At 36.8% G+C, this 19,087-nt stretch overlaps 1 protein-coding gene and 1 long non-coding RNA gene across 3 annotated transcripts; both read left to right on the top strand.

The window, feature by feature from the left end:
• The first annotated feature begins 200 nt into the window (after positions 1 to 200).
• LOC133872520 (ethylene-insensitive protein 2.1) lies at positions 201 to 10,534 on the top strand. Of its 2 annotated transcripts, none has more exons than XM_062310045.1 (8): positions 201 to 421; positions 1,644 to 2,458; positions 3,540 to 3,626; positions 3,719 to 3,829; positions 3,912 to 4,124; positions 6,427 to 6,612; positions 6,723 to 9,422; positions 9,774 to 10,534. In XM_062310045.1, exons 2-8 carry the CDS (start codon positions 2,210 to 2,212, stop codon positions 10,152 to 10,154), a joined length of 3,927 nt encoding a protein of 1,308 aa, XP_062166029.1. In that variant the 5' UTR covers positions 201 to 421; positions 1,644 to 2,209; the 3' UTR covers positions 10,155 to 10,534. The 2 variants fall into 2 exon arrangements, with proteins under 2 accessions (XP_062166029.1, XP_062166030.1); XM_062310046.1 differs by lacking the exon at positions 201 to 421 and adding an exon at positions 519 to 539.
• Positions 10,535 to 10,843: 309 nt separating this feature from the next.
• Positions 10,844 to 11,830, top strand: LOC133872526 (uncharacterized). Its single transcript, XR_009901051.1, has 2 exons — positions 10,844 to 11,060; positions 11,474 to 11,830. It is a non-coding gene; the product is annotated as an uncharacterized LOC133872526 (long non-coding RNA).
• Positions 11,831 to 19,087: the final 7,257 nt, after the last annotated feature.

The raw sequence follows: 19,087 nt of genomic DNA, 5'->3' as shown, positions 1-19,087 counted from the left end.
AGAGAGAGCGAGAGAAGAAAATGGGGAAAGTAGGGTCTCGGGTGTAAATGAAAAAGTAGAGGAAACGTTAACTGTCTTTTGGAGCTTGCTAGTTGCAAGCTTTTTAACACATTTGTTGAAACTTTTATCCACTTTTTACACTCGCTCGCTCTCTCTCTTCTTTCTCTCTCTTCAAGATGGCCTTGAAAACCAACCCGTAATTTTCTTTACTTTTTTCTCTCAGAAAATTGAGCTTCTCTCTCTGTGTGTGTATATAAACACATATTATATATATATATATATATATGTGTGTGTGTGTGTATATATATACAAATAAAATGACTAAGCCGTGGGGTCTCTGATGGTGTCTGAGATCTACTTGTAGAACTAAAGATAGAGATTGGCTGAGAAAGGAAAAGCGAGAGCACTGCAGGAGAAGAAGGTAAAACCATTTTCCGAAAACCCTAACTGTACGGACAATCTGTTTGATTTTTGATTGAGCTTTTGTCTACCTATCTATATCGTCATCATCCTCGGTGTCCGTGCAAGCTGGTCTTTTGGTACTCTTTTTCTTCTTGCCTCAGATCCATGGAGGCGATTTCTGATCTTTTTGATTCTGGGGTTTTGAGCTTTGGATTTCTTTCTCTGTTTTGGAAAGATTGGTATCTGTTTTTGAGTGTATTTTGGGTTGTTGTTGTTTTAGTGTTGCTGTGAGAAGATCTGAGATAGGTTTTTGAGCTGGGTCTTTGCATTATGCTGATGTTTATGGTTTGAATTTTGATGGGCTGCTATCAGATTCTTGTTTGGTGGCTATAATTACTGTTAAGCTGATTTTGTGTTGCTTAATACTCTTGGTAAGGTTGCTATAATTATTCTTCACCTTATTTTTGTTGTTATTTAAAACCAAGTGAGTATCTTTAAGGTATGTACATCTGAGACTTGGGTTTGCACTGTGTTGTATTGTGGATTGTGATTTTCTTAGGCCCTCTTTTGGTAAGATTGACTATCTTGTGTTGATACTTGATATGTAATTAAGCATCATATATTACTTCTAACGAAATTGGAAGCATAAAGAGAGGATTAACATAACATTCTCGATTCACTATTTCCATTTTTGGAATGTACTTGAGTTGGGCCTTTGTGTTGGTGTCCCCTAATGAATGGAATCTTAATTAGGGAGCTTAGCTGTCCTGTGTAACAATCAAAGAGGCTGAGAGTAAACATAAGCTCGCCTGTAAGCCCTTTGAGCTTCTTGGCCACAGAGAGTAGAGAAGGAGAGAAGATTTGTGATCAAAACATAGTGAGTTAGTGACAATGCTAAGTTGAATAAGGTGCCTCTCTTTGATTTCTATATCAAAATTTTCAAATAGTTTGGTATCCTGCCTTCATGATGTTTTAAGCTTTAGATGTTGGTCTTTTGGATTTTTTATTTATTTATTTATTTTTTCTTTTTCCAAGTAACACAACCTAGAATCTGATTGGCCATGGTTTTTCTTGTTAGTGTGTGAATTTTGATTTGGTCATATCTTCAGTTATACATCGTTCTTGTGTCTCAAGTTTCTTGTTCGAATATATTATGTCTATAGTTTTGATTGCACTTTATTTGAATGAGAGTTTGTTTTCTTTTCTTCCTGGTAGCAAACTGATGTGATTTGTTGAATCAGGATTAGACCTAAGGGGGGCCTGAAGAAAGGTGACTCCATTTAATGGGGTCTGCTCTGTGGAAAATTCAGTTGAGGATCTGTATTTTGTATACTCTGTAATTCAAGTAAATGGTGGAAGTCTTGCATGAATTGGTTTAAATTTCTAGTCATGTTCAGGCGATGAAAAGAAAAATTTATTGGGTATCAACATCAGTTTATGGTGGCATTCAATTGAATTTCTTTGAAAGCATACTATTGGGATCTAAAGATCACAGCTAGAGTTGGAAGTTTAATGTGATAGCTGTAACAATTTGAAGCTCTTTGGTCTGATTCAGGCAAGTTGCATTGTAGGGCCTGGAAGACTCATGTCATCTGGGTCATCATTGGATGTATATACTCATTCCATTCACTTCTAGGGTGATCATAGATTAGAATTGTGCTTTACTGCAGCTGGTATTGTTAATCTCAGAAGTTGCATGTCTCAGTAAATGCCTTGTGAAGGTTGTACATCCTCTCCTGTTGCTTGGAATATTTAAGTATCATACTACACTGGTACTTCTGTTTTGTTCAAAGTACCAATTGATAACATGGAAGCTGAGAGTTTTAATTCTAACCGTCTGCTGGGTAGTCCTAATCGGCTATTTCCTGCTGTTGTACCTGTGCTTCTGATTTCGATTGCATATGTTGACCCTGGGAAGTGGGCAGCGACTGTTGAAGGTGGTGCTCGTTTTGGGTCCGATCTGGTACTGTTGATGCTTGTATTCAATTTTGCTGCTATTTTATGTCAATACCTGTCTGCTCGGATTGGCTTAGTCACTGGAAAAGATCTTGCACAGGTATTGTTTCTTTCTATTTAGGATTTTACTTATGGTAAAGAATTATTGTTATATTTCTCTCTTTGTTGATGAACTGTTACTTTTCGGGTTCATTATGTCGCCCCTCACTAGGGCTGTAAGCGATTCAAGTCGAGTCAAGTATTGGCTATTTGAACTCGACTCGAAAAACATATACATAGGCTCGAGTCGGCTCGAGGTCGAATCGAGATTTAGGAACATGTTCGAACTCGGCCCAATAAAAATCAACCAAGTTTGAGCTTGACTCGAGCTCGGGTCATTTAATTAAACAAGATGAGCTTGAGCTCGAGTAATCGGAAAATTAGCATTAATTCTACAGCATAAAATTACTAAGCAAAATACTATAAACTTTACATTAATTACTACATATATTATTCTACGACACACACACAAACACACACGCACACATATATATATAATAGTATTATGTTGAGCCGAGTTTATTTGAGTTTTAGCTCGTTTATTAGAAATAATTATTGTTCTAGCTTGACTCATTTGTTAGACCAACCGAGTTCAAGTCAAGTTTATACGAGTCGAGCTTGAGTTGTTCATGAACACTCAATTCATTTACAGCTCTACCCCTCACCCTTTCGCCCTCGAAACAATTGAAAAGAAATTGGAAGTAGAAGTTAATTAGTGTACTTTGTATGATCTATTTTATCTGTCACACTATAGTCAACATTGAAGAAGGCGCAACACTGAATCACTGATGTTATAAGACCTCAAATCTATGTAGTAGGTCCTTAGGTAGATGTTGTTTAGGTGTGTATGCATACATATCTGTCCTCAATGAGATTTTCATAAAAACATGGGTCCACTTGGAACGCACTGCATCCTTTGTTGTAAATTTCTTCCACTTGGTTCTGGTTATTAGTTGATTATTCAGTGGGGCGATTGAGCATTGACCTCTCCCCTCCCCCAACCCACCCACCACGCACATATTCACAAACAAATGCTCACAGTTACTGACATCTCTCTCTCTCTCTCTCTCTCTCTCTCTCTCTCTCTCTCTCTTATGGTAGTAAATTTTTAATATTCTTATTTCCAAATTGTTATGCCAAAGATTTGCAGTGATGAGTACGATAAGTTTACGTGCATATTCATAGGAGTCCAAACAGAGGTTTCTGTGATTGCATTGGACCTTACCATGGTAATTTCTCATTTCACAATCATGATTAGCTGTTCCTTTTCCTTTTTAATTTTATGTTTATTACTAACATATATTTATACAAATTTGACTAGGTCCTTGGCCTTGCTCTTGGACTTAATCTTCTTTTTGGGTGGGACTTGTTCACTTGTGTCTTTTTGACTGCTGTCAATGCTGTTTTATTTCCACTTTTTGCCATCCTCCTGGTAAGTGTGTTCACATACATGTTTTTTGGGAAGGTTGTTTCACATTATTGTCATCTATAATTCTATTAATTTAACTTTCCAGGAGAACAACAAGGCAAAGTTCCTATGCATATGCATGTCAGGCTTTATTTTGCTTTCTATTGTTCTTGGAGCACTCATCAGTCAAGCAGAAATCTCGCTTTCAATGAATGGGATGCTAACAAAGTTAAGTGGAGAGAGTGTGTACGCACTTATGAGTCTTCTTGGGGCAAATATCATGCCTCATAACTTCTTTCTTCATTCTTCTATTGTACAGGTATCTCTGCCTTCTATCCTCCTCCTTTTCTGTAATTATCCACTTTGTTTCTTTTTTGCCTCAGCATATGTCTGTAAGTGTCCAATGTGTATGTGCATATCTGCATCTATTTATGTTTTTTAATTTCTTCCTGGTTTTCGAATGAATCTGGTCTTTCATTATTTTACTGCCATTGTAGCTTTGTTTTGACAATGTTTGGCTTTATAAACTTGGTGTTGCAATAATGCATGAGTGAGGTGTCCATAACTCAAAATAGGAGATCTAACTGCCACTGCCTGACTAAGATTCCTTGTTGCAGCACTGTCTGAACATTGAATCTTGGTTTTTGCATTTTGCTATAAACTTTGACTAGTGTCAAATATGGTAGCCTTGGAGTTGTGGGCATGCCTGCATGTTCACCTTGGTTGAATACTTTTTCTTGTTTGTTAAATTTGACTGGTAAGAGATTTGAGCTTGGAATATTAACAGGGTGTTCAACAGGATGTGAGGCATCTGAGATAATTGTAGAAGTCTAAAAGTCCAACGGTAATATTGTCATGTGACTACATGATAATATTATGGAACTGCAAATAATGCAGAAAATAGGATTGTACTTTATATTTTATCAATCATTAAACCATGTATTTGATTCCCAAGAATAAATTGTTTAAGTGCAAGAGTAATCTGCAACCATGGTTTTGGGGTACACTTCACAGGGTGCTGACTACGCTTGTGATCTCTTTTCAGTTAAAATCTAAATTTAACTTGCCATAAAGGCTCAAATTCTAGTTAGCACGGTGTTTGTATTGAGTAAAGGATCTAAAACATGTATATATGGCAGAAAGGACTGAATAATATGCAACTACAGTAGCAATAGACTAAGATACTGATATGTTTAACTCAAGTACAGTGAATTTATTTTGACAAAGTCTGATATTTGGACAAGAATACATGCTAAGAGATGGCTCATGTCCTGACAGTTGTGGTTGTAGACCCCTGTATGTTTCAAATAATCTGTGGGTGGAATCATTTACTGGTCTCTTTTCACTATCCCTTACCTTTGTAAGGGTTTATAGTCAGTAATGCTGGTGCCTTTGCATAATTAATGCCAGAAAGTTGGCTCATTGAATTTAGGAGTGGCATAGGGATTGTCTTCTTGAAAGACTTTCTTGAAATATATTTAAATGACTCGGGATTAATGACAATTTTTTCGATAAAGGATGATACACAATTTTCTTTCATTGGGAAGATCAAACATTTTTTATTTTCTTATTGTGTATTTAGTACTTTAGTGGATATCACTTCTAGTCTTAATTTTTTTGAAAGGAAGAATCAACTGTCATACAACATTTTTTTTGATAAGTAAGAGTAATATAAAAAAAAACGTAAAGAGCAATCAAGTACACAGGGGGTATACAAGAAAGGCAATTAAGAAGAAGAAGAAAACAAAATAAGGAAATCATTAAAACTAATCACTAAAAGTGTGAGAAACGTAGCCGTCCAAGAGTACAAAGAATGAAAGAAAAAGGAAATGAGCTCCTCTATGGTTCTTTCTTTGTCCTTGAACTGTCTATCGTTGCGTTACAATATTAATTCAAAAAAAAAAAATTCATTAATGTTGTATGGCAGTTGATTTTTCCATATATGTTTGTTTGGAAAATAGCACTTTGAAATAAATAATTGCTGTGGTTTCTTCTAGTGCATTTGAATGTTCTCTTTACAATTAGCGCGTGAATGCTTTCTTCTTTGTTGCATGTGTTGTACCATAAATGCTTTTCGGCATTGTCCCATCTTGTTTTCTTGGTTGACTTCACTTTTAGTGCATCTTTCGGGGTCATCTGTATGTTGTTTGAAATAACATAAACATGGAATTTGCCTGGGATTCACTCTTTTTCTTTACTTTTATATGTTATTCATAACATAATTTCGAGATATTCTTTGAAAGAGATTATCTTTAGTCATTTTGTTCATGCTGATATAGCATAAACAAATAGATCCTCTACTCTTAACTTAACACAGTGGGTATGCACTTGACATGCTCAGTTATAGTGCACTGATAACCATGTTGTCTTTCTCCCACCTAATTTCTTTGACCTATTTATTTTTTGTGACTCACATACAAGACACTTCCATGAGATTCATAAAAGAGCAGTTTCATAACTTGAGATTCCCTCGACAATCCTCTTTATTGTACATGTCAACTCATTAATTTCCCAAGTTTATCCCCCACCCCATAAATTTTCTGACTGGAAAAACTTCAATATTACATTTCAGACACGTTTGTCAAATTTCTGAACCTTTGTTATCTGTAATATTCTTGCAGCAATCTCAGGGATCAACAAACATTTCCAAGGATGCCTTGTGCCATAACCATTTTGTTGCCATCTTATTTGTCTTTAGCTGTATTTATCTGGTGAATTGTGTGCTGATGGTCTCAGCAGCAAATGTATTTAACAGTACCGGCCTTGTCATGCTTACTTTTCAGGATGCAATTTCACCAATGGAACAGGTTTGATTTTTTCTTTTAAATGCAATTATTCTTGATGACTGTCACTGCAAGATGTTGTTCAGTATCTTGACAGAAAATGATCAGCTTCAAATTTCCAAATTTCAATGCAGGTGTTTAGGAGTCCCATAGCTCCCTTTGCCTATCTATTAGTTTTGTTTTTCTCAAATCAAATCACATCATTAACCTGGAGTCTATGTGGACGAGTAGTTTTGCACGATTTCTTGAAGCTGGACATTCCTGGTTGGCTTCATTGTGCTACAATTAGAGTTATTGCTGTTGTTCCAGCCCTTTACTGTGTGTGGAGTTCAGGATCTGATGGGATGTTTCAACTACTTATATTCACACAGGTGATGGTAGCTCTGCTACTTCCATCTTCTGTGATCCCCCTTTTCCGTGTTGCTGCATCAAGATCAATAATGGGTGTCTACAAAATTTCTCAGTTTGTCGAGTTTTTAGCCCTCCTCACTTTTATTGGGATGCTAGGCTTGAACATTATGTTTGTGGTAGAAATGGCATTTGGAAATAGTGAATGGGTTGGAAATTTGAGGTGGAACATGGGGAGTAGTATGTCTTTCTCGTACGTAGTTCTTCTTGTCACTGCTTGTGCGTCACTTTGTTTGATGCTTTGGCTATTAGCTACCCCATTAAAATCTGCAAGTGCTAAATTAGATGCTCAGGTGTGGGACTGGGATACGCCAAAGGCTGTACCTGATTCATCCACTGAGAGAGAGGAAACTGATTTAACTGGAACTGGATATCATGGAGAGGCGGCACCTGTTCAGATGCAAGAACCATCACCAGCCCATGGGAGGCACCTGTTGCAGAGTCATTCAGACATACCAGTTGCAGATTTTGATCTTGATTTGCCTGAAACTATTATAGAGCCTGATCAGGACCTCCATTTGACTGCTATAGAGGAAAATCGTTCTAATAGTACATTTCCTAGCTCCCCCACACGTGGCCTGGTGGGATTGGGAACCACAGTAGAGTCAGTCCCTGTTTCAACAATTTCTAATGAGGTTTCTGATGTTAAATTGCTGGACTCTGGAACTGTGAAAACTGAATCAATAGACCCTGTGGAAAAGACTCTGGGAATTGAGGGAGATCTACAAACTGAAAAAGATGATGATGAAGGAGACGCCTGGGAGGCGGAAGAATCATCTAAAGGGGTTTCTGGGAGCACCCCATCTTTGACATCTGAGGGTCCGGGATCATTTAGAAGTCTCAGTGGGAAAGGTGATGAAGGTGGAAGTGGTGCTGGAAGTCTTTCAAGATTAGCAGGATTGGGTCGTGCAGCAAGGCGTCAACTAGCGGCAGTTCTTGATGATTTTTGGGGTCAACTGTATGATTTCCATGGTCAAGCTACTCAAGAAGCGAAGGCTAAGAAACTGGATGTGTTGCTAGGAGTGGATTCTAAGCTTACCTCTTCATCACTGAAAATGGATATCACTACAAAGGAAATTTCTGGATACTTGCAATCTGTGGGAGGCAGGGGACCTGATCATCTTATAAACTCAAGTTTATATGAGTCTCCCAAACAGCAGAATGTGCAAAGGAGCTTGGAGTCGTATGGGGTTCAAAGAGGATCTTCCTCGTTGTGGTCCAACCACATGCAGTTGTTGGATGCATATGTGCAGAATTCAAGCCGCAATGTCATCGACCCCAGCGAAAGACGCTATTCTAGTGTGCGCAATCTGCCATCTTCTGAAAGCTGGGATTATCAGCCAGCTACAGTACATGGTTATCAGTTAGCATCCTATCGAATGGCTAAAGACAGAAGCTCTGATCACTTGAATAATCCAATGGAGTCTTCAGACTCTAGATTTCCATATTTGGGTGTTACAAACTATAGAGATTCAATTGCATTTTCTTCGGGGCAAAAGTTGCACAATGGGTTAAGCTCTGGTTTACCAAACCCTGCAATATCCAGGGAGAGTCCATTGCATTCTGAAAGATCAATTTATGATTTCTGCCCTTCTGGACCTGCTGAGACATTTTTAACCTCAGCCAACACGAAAAAGTACCGTAGCTTGCCAGACATGTCAGGATTGTCAGTCCCTCAGCGGGATTTATATGTCTCTGATAAGAGTGCTCAATGGGACAGTGCCGTGGGATATGGATCCTCTGTTGCTAGAACAGGTTATGAACCATCCTTGTATCCAAATTCTGGATCAAGAACAGGAGCCCCTTTGGCATTTGATGAACTGTCTCCCTCAAAAGTTTACAGAGATGGTTTCTCCTCGCAGTGGAATTCTGACACTGGATCCCTCTGGTCTAGACAACCTTTTGAGCAGTTTGGTGTAGCTGATAAATATCATTCTGTTGGGAGCGAAGGAGTTGGAAGTAGGGCAAGTTCAATTACTCAAGAAGCTACTTCTGTTGTGGATTCAGAGGCCAAACTTCTTCAGTCTTTTAGACATTGCATTGTGAAGCTGTTGAAATTGGAAGGATCCGATTGGTTGTTTAGACAAAATGATGGGGCTGATGAGGATCTAATTGACTGTGTGGCTGCAAGGGAGAGATTTCTTTATGAAGCTGAAACTAGAGAGATGAATAGAACGGTTCACTTGGGTGAGTCTCAGTATCTGTCTTCTGATAGGAAGTCTGGTTCAACAACGAGGAATAACGAGGCGAGTTTCAACAACTTTTCGATCTACTCGGTTCCTAATTGCGGGGAGGGCTGTATCTGGAAATCAGATTTGATAGTAAGCTTTGGAGTATGGTGCATCCACCGGGTTCTTGACCTGTCACTTATGGAAAGCCGGCCAGAGCTATGGGGGAAGTATACTTACGTACTCAACCGTCTTCAGGTAAATATTTATTTGCTAGTTTATGTTGTGACTGAATGAGAATCACTTGTTTGTGATAGTCATAGTCTTGTCTTGGTTGCCTGTTGTTGACAAAGCAGAAAAAATTGTCCCGCTTTTCTTTAGTGGGGTAGATTTCACCACCCTGTAAGATCTGCTTGATGAATTCTCGTCGCATTGTCAGGAATATCTTGTTAGGTTCATTTGTTTTGGAAACTCTTGCACCCGTTGTTTCCTTGAATGAGTACAACAAGTATAGCAATGCCCAAAAAATTAATTCTCTTTTAAATTTTGTAGTGAAAGAAAAATCGTTTCAGTTTGTTGACCTTGACAGTGACATCTTTTTATGTATAGGGAATCGTTGATGTGGCATTTTCAAAACCTCGATCTCCAATGGCCCCTTGCTTATGCCTTCAAATCCCTGTAGCATACCAGCAGAAGTCAAGCCCACCTGTATCAAATGGAATGCTGCCCCCTGCTTCTAAACCGGGCAGGGGAAAATGCACAACTTCAGCGGTGCTTCTAGATATAATCAAGGATGTAGAGATTGCAATTTCTTGCAGAAAGGGCAGGACAGGAACTGCAGCCGGTGATGTGGCTTTCCCAAAGGGAAAAGAAAATCTGGCATCTGTCCTCAAACGTTACAAGCGTCGATTATCCAGCAAACCTGTTGGTGCTCATGATGGCTCTGCTCCACGAAAGGTTCCCACATCTGCTGCTCCATATACCTCATAGCTTCCTCTCTCTCAATGTGTATCAAAGTTTTTGCTGCAAAGTTTATTTCCTTGTATGTTAAATATGCATAGGATAACAATTACTGGGTATGTAATCGCAGCAGAATTAATGAAAATGGTTAGAAGAAAGGTGAAAAATTGATTATATTGCAATTGTGTGTTGTCTTTCTAGTAAGTTGTTTAATAGGTTGGCATGTTGACTGAAAACGGATGCAGCAAGAAAACGGGATTAGCGGTGGTGTTAGCACAGCTCAATCCCTTGCTAGTCGGGAGAGAGAGGCCGTGTAACCGTGTTGAATGCAGCGTAGTGTAGTTGTTTTCTGTATCTGCTAATGCTTCAAATTTTTTATTGGAAGGTGATACACATTCATCTCTTGCCAATTTTTTACTTGTATGTTTTTTTTGTAAATTTATCATTGAATCAGTTGGACCATTTGTTGATCTTATATCTATATTCAATGATAAATTTGTTAATTTTTTGTATGGAGATGTACTAGATAAAACCAAACATTTCTTTGGTTTTTTCTTATTGGTTAAAGATAAGAAACTGCCGTCAACATGCCACTTTTACCTACATAATTGATGCGACTGGACAAATTCAATGTATGCCAGTTTCTTCTGCCCACCAAACCCCAAACCCCCACCACCCCACCCCCCCCCCCCCCCCCCCCCCCCCCCCCAAAAAAAAAAAGAAGAAAAAAGTTGAATGGATGGATAAGAAAACAACGCATGGTGCAGACACGTGGAGGACCTGTGCTTGGGAATACGCCACCTCAGCACCAACCACTTTTTGTCCTTTCCTCTCTTTCTTTCTCTCTTCGTTAATTGTGGCTATAATCATTAATCCCTAATTTTCTATCGTTACTGATCGCGTTGTGTTGGCGTAGCTTCGGGTGACCGAGAGGAGGTAAGAAGTGATTTAGAGCTCAAATTTTGTTTCTCTTTTCTACTTTTTTAGGTTAATCGGTTTCCTATTTACATGTTTCTGTGCTTTAATAAAAATAATCCTTGGGTTCGAAATTTCATTTCGGAAGCTGTTCATCTAATTAGTTTTTGGTGTTTTTTCATAACGCTGGTTCCTTTTATGTAAGAATTATGTAGGATTTGAGGCTTACCTAATTATAAAGAAAAAAAAAAAAAAGAAGAGGGTAAAAGATAAGGAAACAGTGACTACAGTTTTCAGCTTTTGGCGGCTCTGAATCACCCGAGAAAGATGGAAGGAAAAAAAGAAAAATTATGGGTCTGTTAATTTTTTTGATGTTTATGTTGATTTAGGAGAAGTTTGTATTAATGCTTTATATACGTTTGTTGATAATGCAGAAATAAGCCTAAAAATGGGTTATTTTGTGGTGGTTTCATTGCCTGTCATACTGTTCATCATCATCGTAGCGCTTGCGTTTTACCTTCTTGGTAGGGCCCGGGGTCGAAGCGAAGCAGGCAGAGTTCCGCAGTATTATGGGCCCCCAGCGCCTCCATTCCAAGCCCACTCTCCGGCCACGGATAAATCATAGCAGATCTACACTCGTTCTTGGGTATTTGTGTGAAAATGCAAATAGGAACTATGTTATGAAAATGGAGCAGATATTAATATTAGAATATATAATATGATGGGATATTTTCTTTACGTTAGAATATATGTAATTAATGGTAATCATATTCCATATTTATTTTTATTTTCATCTCTATAGTGGTAATATTTTCTATTTAAGCATCATGAAATAATGAGAAGGTATGCAAAAAAATTAATCTCAAATCTTGTATTTGAAAAAGTTTAGGTTTCCTTTAACAAATCAAAAGGGTCTAGGTTCCTTCAAAACCTAACAAATTATCCTGTTATGTGTTTGTGAAATCATTCGTGTAACAAACTATTTTGATATATTTTGATGTGTTTTTTTGTACATTTCATTTTTAAATTAACTATTTGATATGTAGAACCAACATGTAGGTCCTACAGATTCAATGGTTGATTTAAAATAAAAATGTACAAAATATGTGTAAAAGATATATAAAAATCATTTCTTTTGTACAAAACCCAATCATAGCTTCTTTCTAGAAAAAAAAATAAAAATAAGGTTAGGATCCTTGTGTTTCAAGACACTTGTCAGTCTTTTCGTGAGATAGATAATGATATTTATATATCTATTTGTTATTGGATAGAATTTTCATCCAAAGGGTTGGGAGATTTCTTCAACCTAATCTATAAAAATGTCACGTGTCTATTTTGCATATGAGAAGCACATGCTTTTTAAATAGATGAGACATAATTGAAAGAAATTTTATTAAAAAAATATGCGTCTCGTCGAACTTTGTCCTTACTATTTAAATAGCGTGATTCTCACATGCAAAGTAGACATATAGTATTTTTTTAGGTTCTCCAACCTAGTTTGGAGGAAATATTTGTCTTTTATTATTTATTTGACAAAAAGACTAATAGAGGTCCCAAATTTACAATTGGCCCAAACTTGAGTCTCGAATCTATTAAACTGAAAATTAAGATCTTAAAGTTAAAATGACAAAAAATATAGCAGTCTTGACATGGTTTCTCTTATATATGTTTGACCTAGTATTAGGTGTTAAAACAATCGCTTAATGATATAAATACCTCTTTAATTCATAATTATTTCACACTTTTTAATTTTTTAATTAGTAATGTTATTTAGTATATTATTATATGATTGTTATATAATTGGGATAATGTGACAGTAAAAAAACCGGTCATTAAATTTATTTTTACAAGTGTTGATTTAAAGAATGGTTTTCACTTTTACAACTTAGTATTTCAACAATAATCATTTTTGTCATGTTCTCCCTTTTATAGCTCTCCTCGAGTATCTACTTCAGTCTCCGACTCTCCCCCTTTCAATGACCCTTTTCAGCTCCTTTCCTATTTCTATTTCTTATTCTCCTCTCCTTTCATCTCCCCACCATACCTTCCTATCCACCTCTCCCGTTATGCAACCCATCTACCAATTTATTGACCAATACAAACAGAAGCTCTTAAATGGGCATGATAATCCTCCCTAACTTCAACATGTCGCTTTAGATGCAACCCAAGAACAAATCTTAAGCTGGTTGGTCAGATTATAATTATCTCCCTGAAACTAATCTCTAAGCTTACCATTAAGACCACTCTTCAATGCATTTGGAGTTTCATAGCTTCCCTCACCATTGAAGACATAGACACCAACACAATTCCTCTTTTCATTTTCAACCCTCCAAGACCAGAAGCGGGTCCTTGTTCATTCACCATGGAACATATAAGGGAATCCTTTATTTCTACAGCCTCAGGACTCGAGATTTACTTTAAGTGAAACCAATTTCTCAAGAGGTGCCTATTGGATACAAATACATAGGCTTCCACAGTTGGGACTGGTGTCCCAAACTTCAATTGTTTGGATGATGCTTTTTATAATAGTATAATACTAAATATTGGACATATACATTAATTTAACGTTTTACATGTACATATTTATTTGAAAACTTTCATATTATATACATGTAAGGTCCCTAAGTTACATTGTATTTGACTATGGTGTGAGTAAATGAATTATCATACAGAAGATCATAGTCATAGGCCCTTGTAACTTATTAAAAATTGTTTGTAGTCGTAAATGGAACTAAAAAATCCATCTAAACTATAACATGTCAACCTTAACGATTTGTTTTGATTAGGAGAAGCAAGTAAGGCTTCGGGTTGATATATTGGTGTAAGAGGAAGGTAGTGCCCTGTACTGAACAGACTACGTGAGTCATCATACTTTCAACACTATGATAAAAAATGATATACGTGCACGACGAATTGTAATAGTTAATCTAAATCCTGAGAAAATTTTGAACTCGAATGTAAAGTGTAGGTCACTTTGATGTATACATGAGTAAGATCGTTCATGCTCAACATTTTTGTTCATTGGTTGATAGCTTGTAATATTGTGGGAACAACTTCTTCAACAATGAGTCTAAATCATTTGACAAGAACAAAGCGATAAAAAAATATTCTCCTTTATGTAGATTTAATGAGAATAATTATCTTAAAGCTCGAACCTGAGTGTTTCAGTGGGATTTACTGAAACTTAATTTTGTGCAATGTGAGATGAAATCTCACAAGGTAAAAAAAAGACAAATCATGTAATTAAATTAGGTTATCAAGGAAAATAGGTAGTGAACAAAGTTACAGTGTATTGACTTTGGTTTGACTACAGAATGATTCCATGGAGGGGTAATATGTAATAAATAAGTACGTCATATGGATTAATTCATTCAATCAAAAAAAAAAATTAGAGTGTAGTCACATTTGTTTAGTAAAATCAATTGTGATTAATAGTGTCGTGTGGAAATTGTCACAGGCATATTGAAACTAATTGTATTTGTTTTTTTTTTTTCTTCCTTTAGACCTCTCTTTGAGTTGATGTAAATTGACTATTTGTTTTAAGCCTCGTTTATGCATTTATTTATTCAGATTGTTTTACCAAATAAAATATAGGCCAAAAGAATTTAATCCTAAGTGACTTATTACTTAGAGGTAATTGAGCTTATAATTTATTTTCTAAAGGCTTTTAAAGAACTTTGGGCTCTTGAAATTTATTCCTAAAGGCTTAAGTGGAGTTAAATGAGCATTGAGCCGATGAGATAAAACCCAAGCCCATGCTTAAAAATAAGGAATAGTGGGCTAGGGTTTTAACCCTAGCCCTAGGCGCATGGGGAGAATTTTTTCTCCCCATGGCCGTATGGTGTAGGGGCAAGGGGAGTAATTTTCTCCCCTTGGTCGTACACCCCATGATACTAGGACTTGTAGTCCTAATTCTACTATGACTCAATTCATAGTTCTACTATAACTCCAGTTTATTTTATATCCCAATTCTGATAGTAAATCCAAGTTTAAACTATAGTGAAGCATAAATTACATATTCATAAGTTGAAAAACAACGAGATTCAAGTCTAATAAATATTTATGAAAGATACAATTTGGTACAAGAGAGTTGTGAGAAATATTCAAAAGAGAATATTTGGGTTTCTCAAGTTTATGTTTCTACCTATTCTATTGGTTTAAGAGTAGTTTGTGATGCAGGAGGAAATCAAACACAACTATAGAATTAATTGGTCTATTAATGCAAGAGAAAATCAGACACAAATATAGAATTAATTGGTCTATGATGTGGCGATGAGATTGATTTGGCTTAAGCAAGAAAGGAAAGGGTCAACTACTCAAGAAGGAAAGAAGAGACCTTTGGCAAAGTGTGATTTAGAAGATATTCTCTACTGAGTTGTCAACATCCATCAAAGGAAAGACCAAGAAGGAAAGAAGAAACTATCGACAAATCTCTTGATTCATCTTTTAAAGAATTCCCATATTTATATTTACGTTGTCGTCAAGTAATGTTATAGTTATTATATTTTTCCTAATATGGTAATTATTTGGTACCAAGTATTTCCCATTAATTTGGAGATATTTTTTTGGCACCAAGTATTTTCATAATATGCTTATTTGTATTTATTTCAAGTCTTAGGAGATTTTATTTCCTTTAGTAGTCATTAGGGCTTTATTATAAATATGGACATTTGTAATAGAACAATCAATGAATTGAATATTGTTATTTTCTCAGAGTTTTCTTTGTGTTTTGGGATAATTTATCTGTCTTCTTCCTTGCAAACTGCCTGTTGAATAGCCTGCAGAATAATCACTATTCTGTCCGGCGTCAATTGGTATCAGAGCTTCAGCATTTTCCTGAGACGAGTTGTTCATCAGTTTCGATGGCTGGTGGTCGTTGTGGGCAGGTTCTGAATGAGGAAGCTCCACTCCTTGATCGTAACGTTCAGGATGTGATGATTGAGGATTTGCAGAGGCACGTTGCAGAGTTAGCCTAGCGCCTAGCGGCGCAGGAAATTGGCAATCGCGAGATGTGGAACTCCGATTCCGACTCCACCTTTGACAACCCGTATCGCAATCTTGCTCCATACAGGGAACAGCGTGGTCGGGATGAAGAATTTGTTGATGAAGAGTTCCAAGAAGACGAGTTCGTTGATGAGGAGTTCATATATAGAGATGTTCATGATGATGTTGAACATGAAGATGTTGAAGATCCTTCACAAGGATTCGTGGATTGGGATTCTCCACCAATTTATGATATTGATATCAAGGATAAAGATCTTGTGGGAGATTCTTTTTGTTTGATCAAGAGAAAAAATCTGTAGTAGATTTAGATTGGGTCTCTTCAATAATTTGTGACGACATTTATCCTGATGAAGAGGATTTATTGAATGAGGTAAGTTTTCTGGTTGATGCAATAAAATTTATTGAAGAAAATAATGATTACCATGTGTTTGATGAAAGTCCACATAACGAGGGATTTCAGTTGAGTAATGAGGAAATTAGTTATGTTGATTTCATTGGGATTGAAAGATTTCTATCAAATTCACCTAGTAATAAGTTGAAAGTTGGTTTTGGCGTGTTAGCTGACAATTTTAATTTTTGTGGTCAAGAAAGAATTGATAATTCTTTGAAGACTTTTATAGAGAGTGAATTGGAGAAAATAAATGAAAGACGTGAGAAGATTGATTTATTTAAATTAGTGTGAGGCTAGTCATTGTGATGGGTTGCAACTTGCTTATCTTCTGGTTTCAAGTTACTTTGGTATTGAAAAATACGGGATGGAATGAATTAATCGGCCATCCAAAAGATCGAGGCAAAGAATTCGAGGACGAATTCTTTCCAACCCGATAAGACTAATGCAGGAGGAAATCAAACACAACTATAGAATTAATTGGTCTATTAATGCAAGAGAAAATCAGACACAAATATAGAATTAATTGGTCTATGATGTGGCGATGAGATTGATTTGGCTTAAACAAGAAAGGAAATGGTCAACTACTCAAGAAGGAAAGAAGAGACCTTTGGCAAATTGTGATTTAGAAGATATTCTCTATTAAGTTGTCAACATCTATCAAGGGAAATACCAAGAAGGAAAGAAGAGACTATCGACAAATCTCTTGATTCATCTTTTAAAGAATTCTCACATTTATATTTACGTTGTCGTCAAGTAATATTATAGTTATTATATTTTTCCTAATATGGTAATTATTTGGCACCAAGTATTTCCCATTAATTTGGAGATATTCTTTAGCACCAAGTATTTCCATAATATGCTTATTTGTATTTATTTCAAGTCTTAGGAGATTTTATTTCCTTTAGTATTCATTAGGGATTTATTATAAATAGGGACATTTGTAATAGAACAATCAATGAATTGAATATTGTTATTTTCTCAAAGTTCTCTCTGTGTTTTGGGATAATTTATCTGTCTTCTTCCTTACAAACTGCTTGTTGAATAGCCTGCAGAATAATCGTTATTCTGTCCGGCGTCAGTTTGTGAGTCCACACTCACAATCATATTCAATCATCAAATAGAAGATCTGAAGGTTTAATCAAGAACACCAAGAACGTCAAGAACGTATTATTGATCATTCAACATGCAAGAAGAATTTCAGGCAGAGTTATATAGCCCTACATGCCTAGGAGAGGCTGAATTCAATTGTAAGTATCACAAACTTGTATATTTGTTTTAATGTAGCCTAGTTTATCTTGAAGAAAAATTTTCCTGGGATCAATTTCTGCTGCGTATACTCTGTATATGCACGATCCCTTACATCCACTTCAGCTCATGACCTCAACCATTACAACTAAAATTGGGGAAAGGCTTGGAACTCTTCTTGAAGTGGAGAACATAGAAATGCCAAGGTTACACTGCAGGAAATTCCTATGAATCAAGGTTAACATCAATCTCCTACAGCCTTTAGTTCCAGGCTATTTCCAAAATCTTCTCCCTAAAGCTCTTAGATGGGTGCAGTTTAAATATGAGAGACTCTGAATATTGTTTTGGATGCGAATGACTTGGCCACACGCAAACCACATGCCTTAAAGAACTGCGACTGCCAACCATTGCTCTATATGCCCCAACCCTAAGAGCATAAACCTCATCCTTAAGCACATTGGAGTTCCACAAATCCAACACTCCCCAAGATACTTGGCCCAGTTGAAGTCGATTTCCAAACCATGCAATGATAAGACCACTAGGTGCCACCCACACCATAGATACAAATCCAGATAATCTGGGTGGTATGCAAGCTTTTGAACTAGATATGGACCCTTTGGATCAGCCAATCACAACTCGCCCAACTCTTTCTCTCACACGGGCACTTCAAACATTGCCTAGAATCATCCCCGAGGCCACATCACCTCATCTCTATCAATACCCTTCTATCTCCTTCCAGGCACCAGCCTCAAGCCTACTACTATCCTCTTTTGCTCGTCTTAGAGATGATTTAAGTCCTATCGCATTTAATGTTGCACAGTCTTCCCTTCTACCTGCCCCATCCTCCAACCATTCCCTCTCCATCTAACAGTAAAACTCCTAGAAAACCTTCCTTTCTAATTACCAACACCCACATGCTACTTACATTTCCACCATCACCCGCATACAAGAACTCAAGGAAGGGGAAAAATCAATTCCCTTCGATCTTCTCGAGCTCTTTAGTCACCTTCCCAATATTTTATTCCTAACCTACTCATTGTTATTCCTAAGCTTGAGCATACCACTTGATCCCTCCATCCAAATATCCTATATCCCTCCCCATCTCTCCGGGCCCATTTATTAGAACCAACTCATACCCCCCTCACCAAAAACCATAAAAACATAGCATAAGCCCAAAACATTATCATCCCTACAACCAATTCACTACCCTCTCTTATTCCGTGCATTTTGAACATGAAAAAAAGAAAAGAAAAAAAAGAGGCAAAACCAATCTCCTTGCCTAGAGAGCGTTTTAACCGCAACCTAGTAAATCAAGAGTGGGTATTCCCTTCCCAAATGCATCAGTCAACCATCTCCTAGCATTATCTTTAGATCATAATCCTCTAATCTTATCTACCTGTGGCGATTA

This window comes from Alnus glutinosa, chromosome 7, assembly GCF_958979055.1.
Source record: "Alnus glutinosa chromosome 7, dhAlnGlut1.1, whole genome shotgun sequence".
NCBI classification, from domain to species: Eukaryota; Viridiplantae; Streptophyta; class Magnoliopsida; order Fagales; family Betulaceae; genus Alnus; species Alnus glutinosa.
This window is presented reverse-complemented; position numbering and strand designations above follow the sequence as displayed.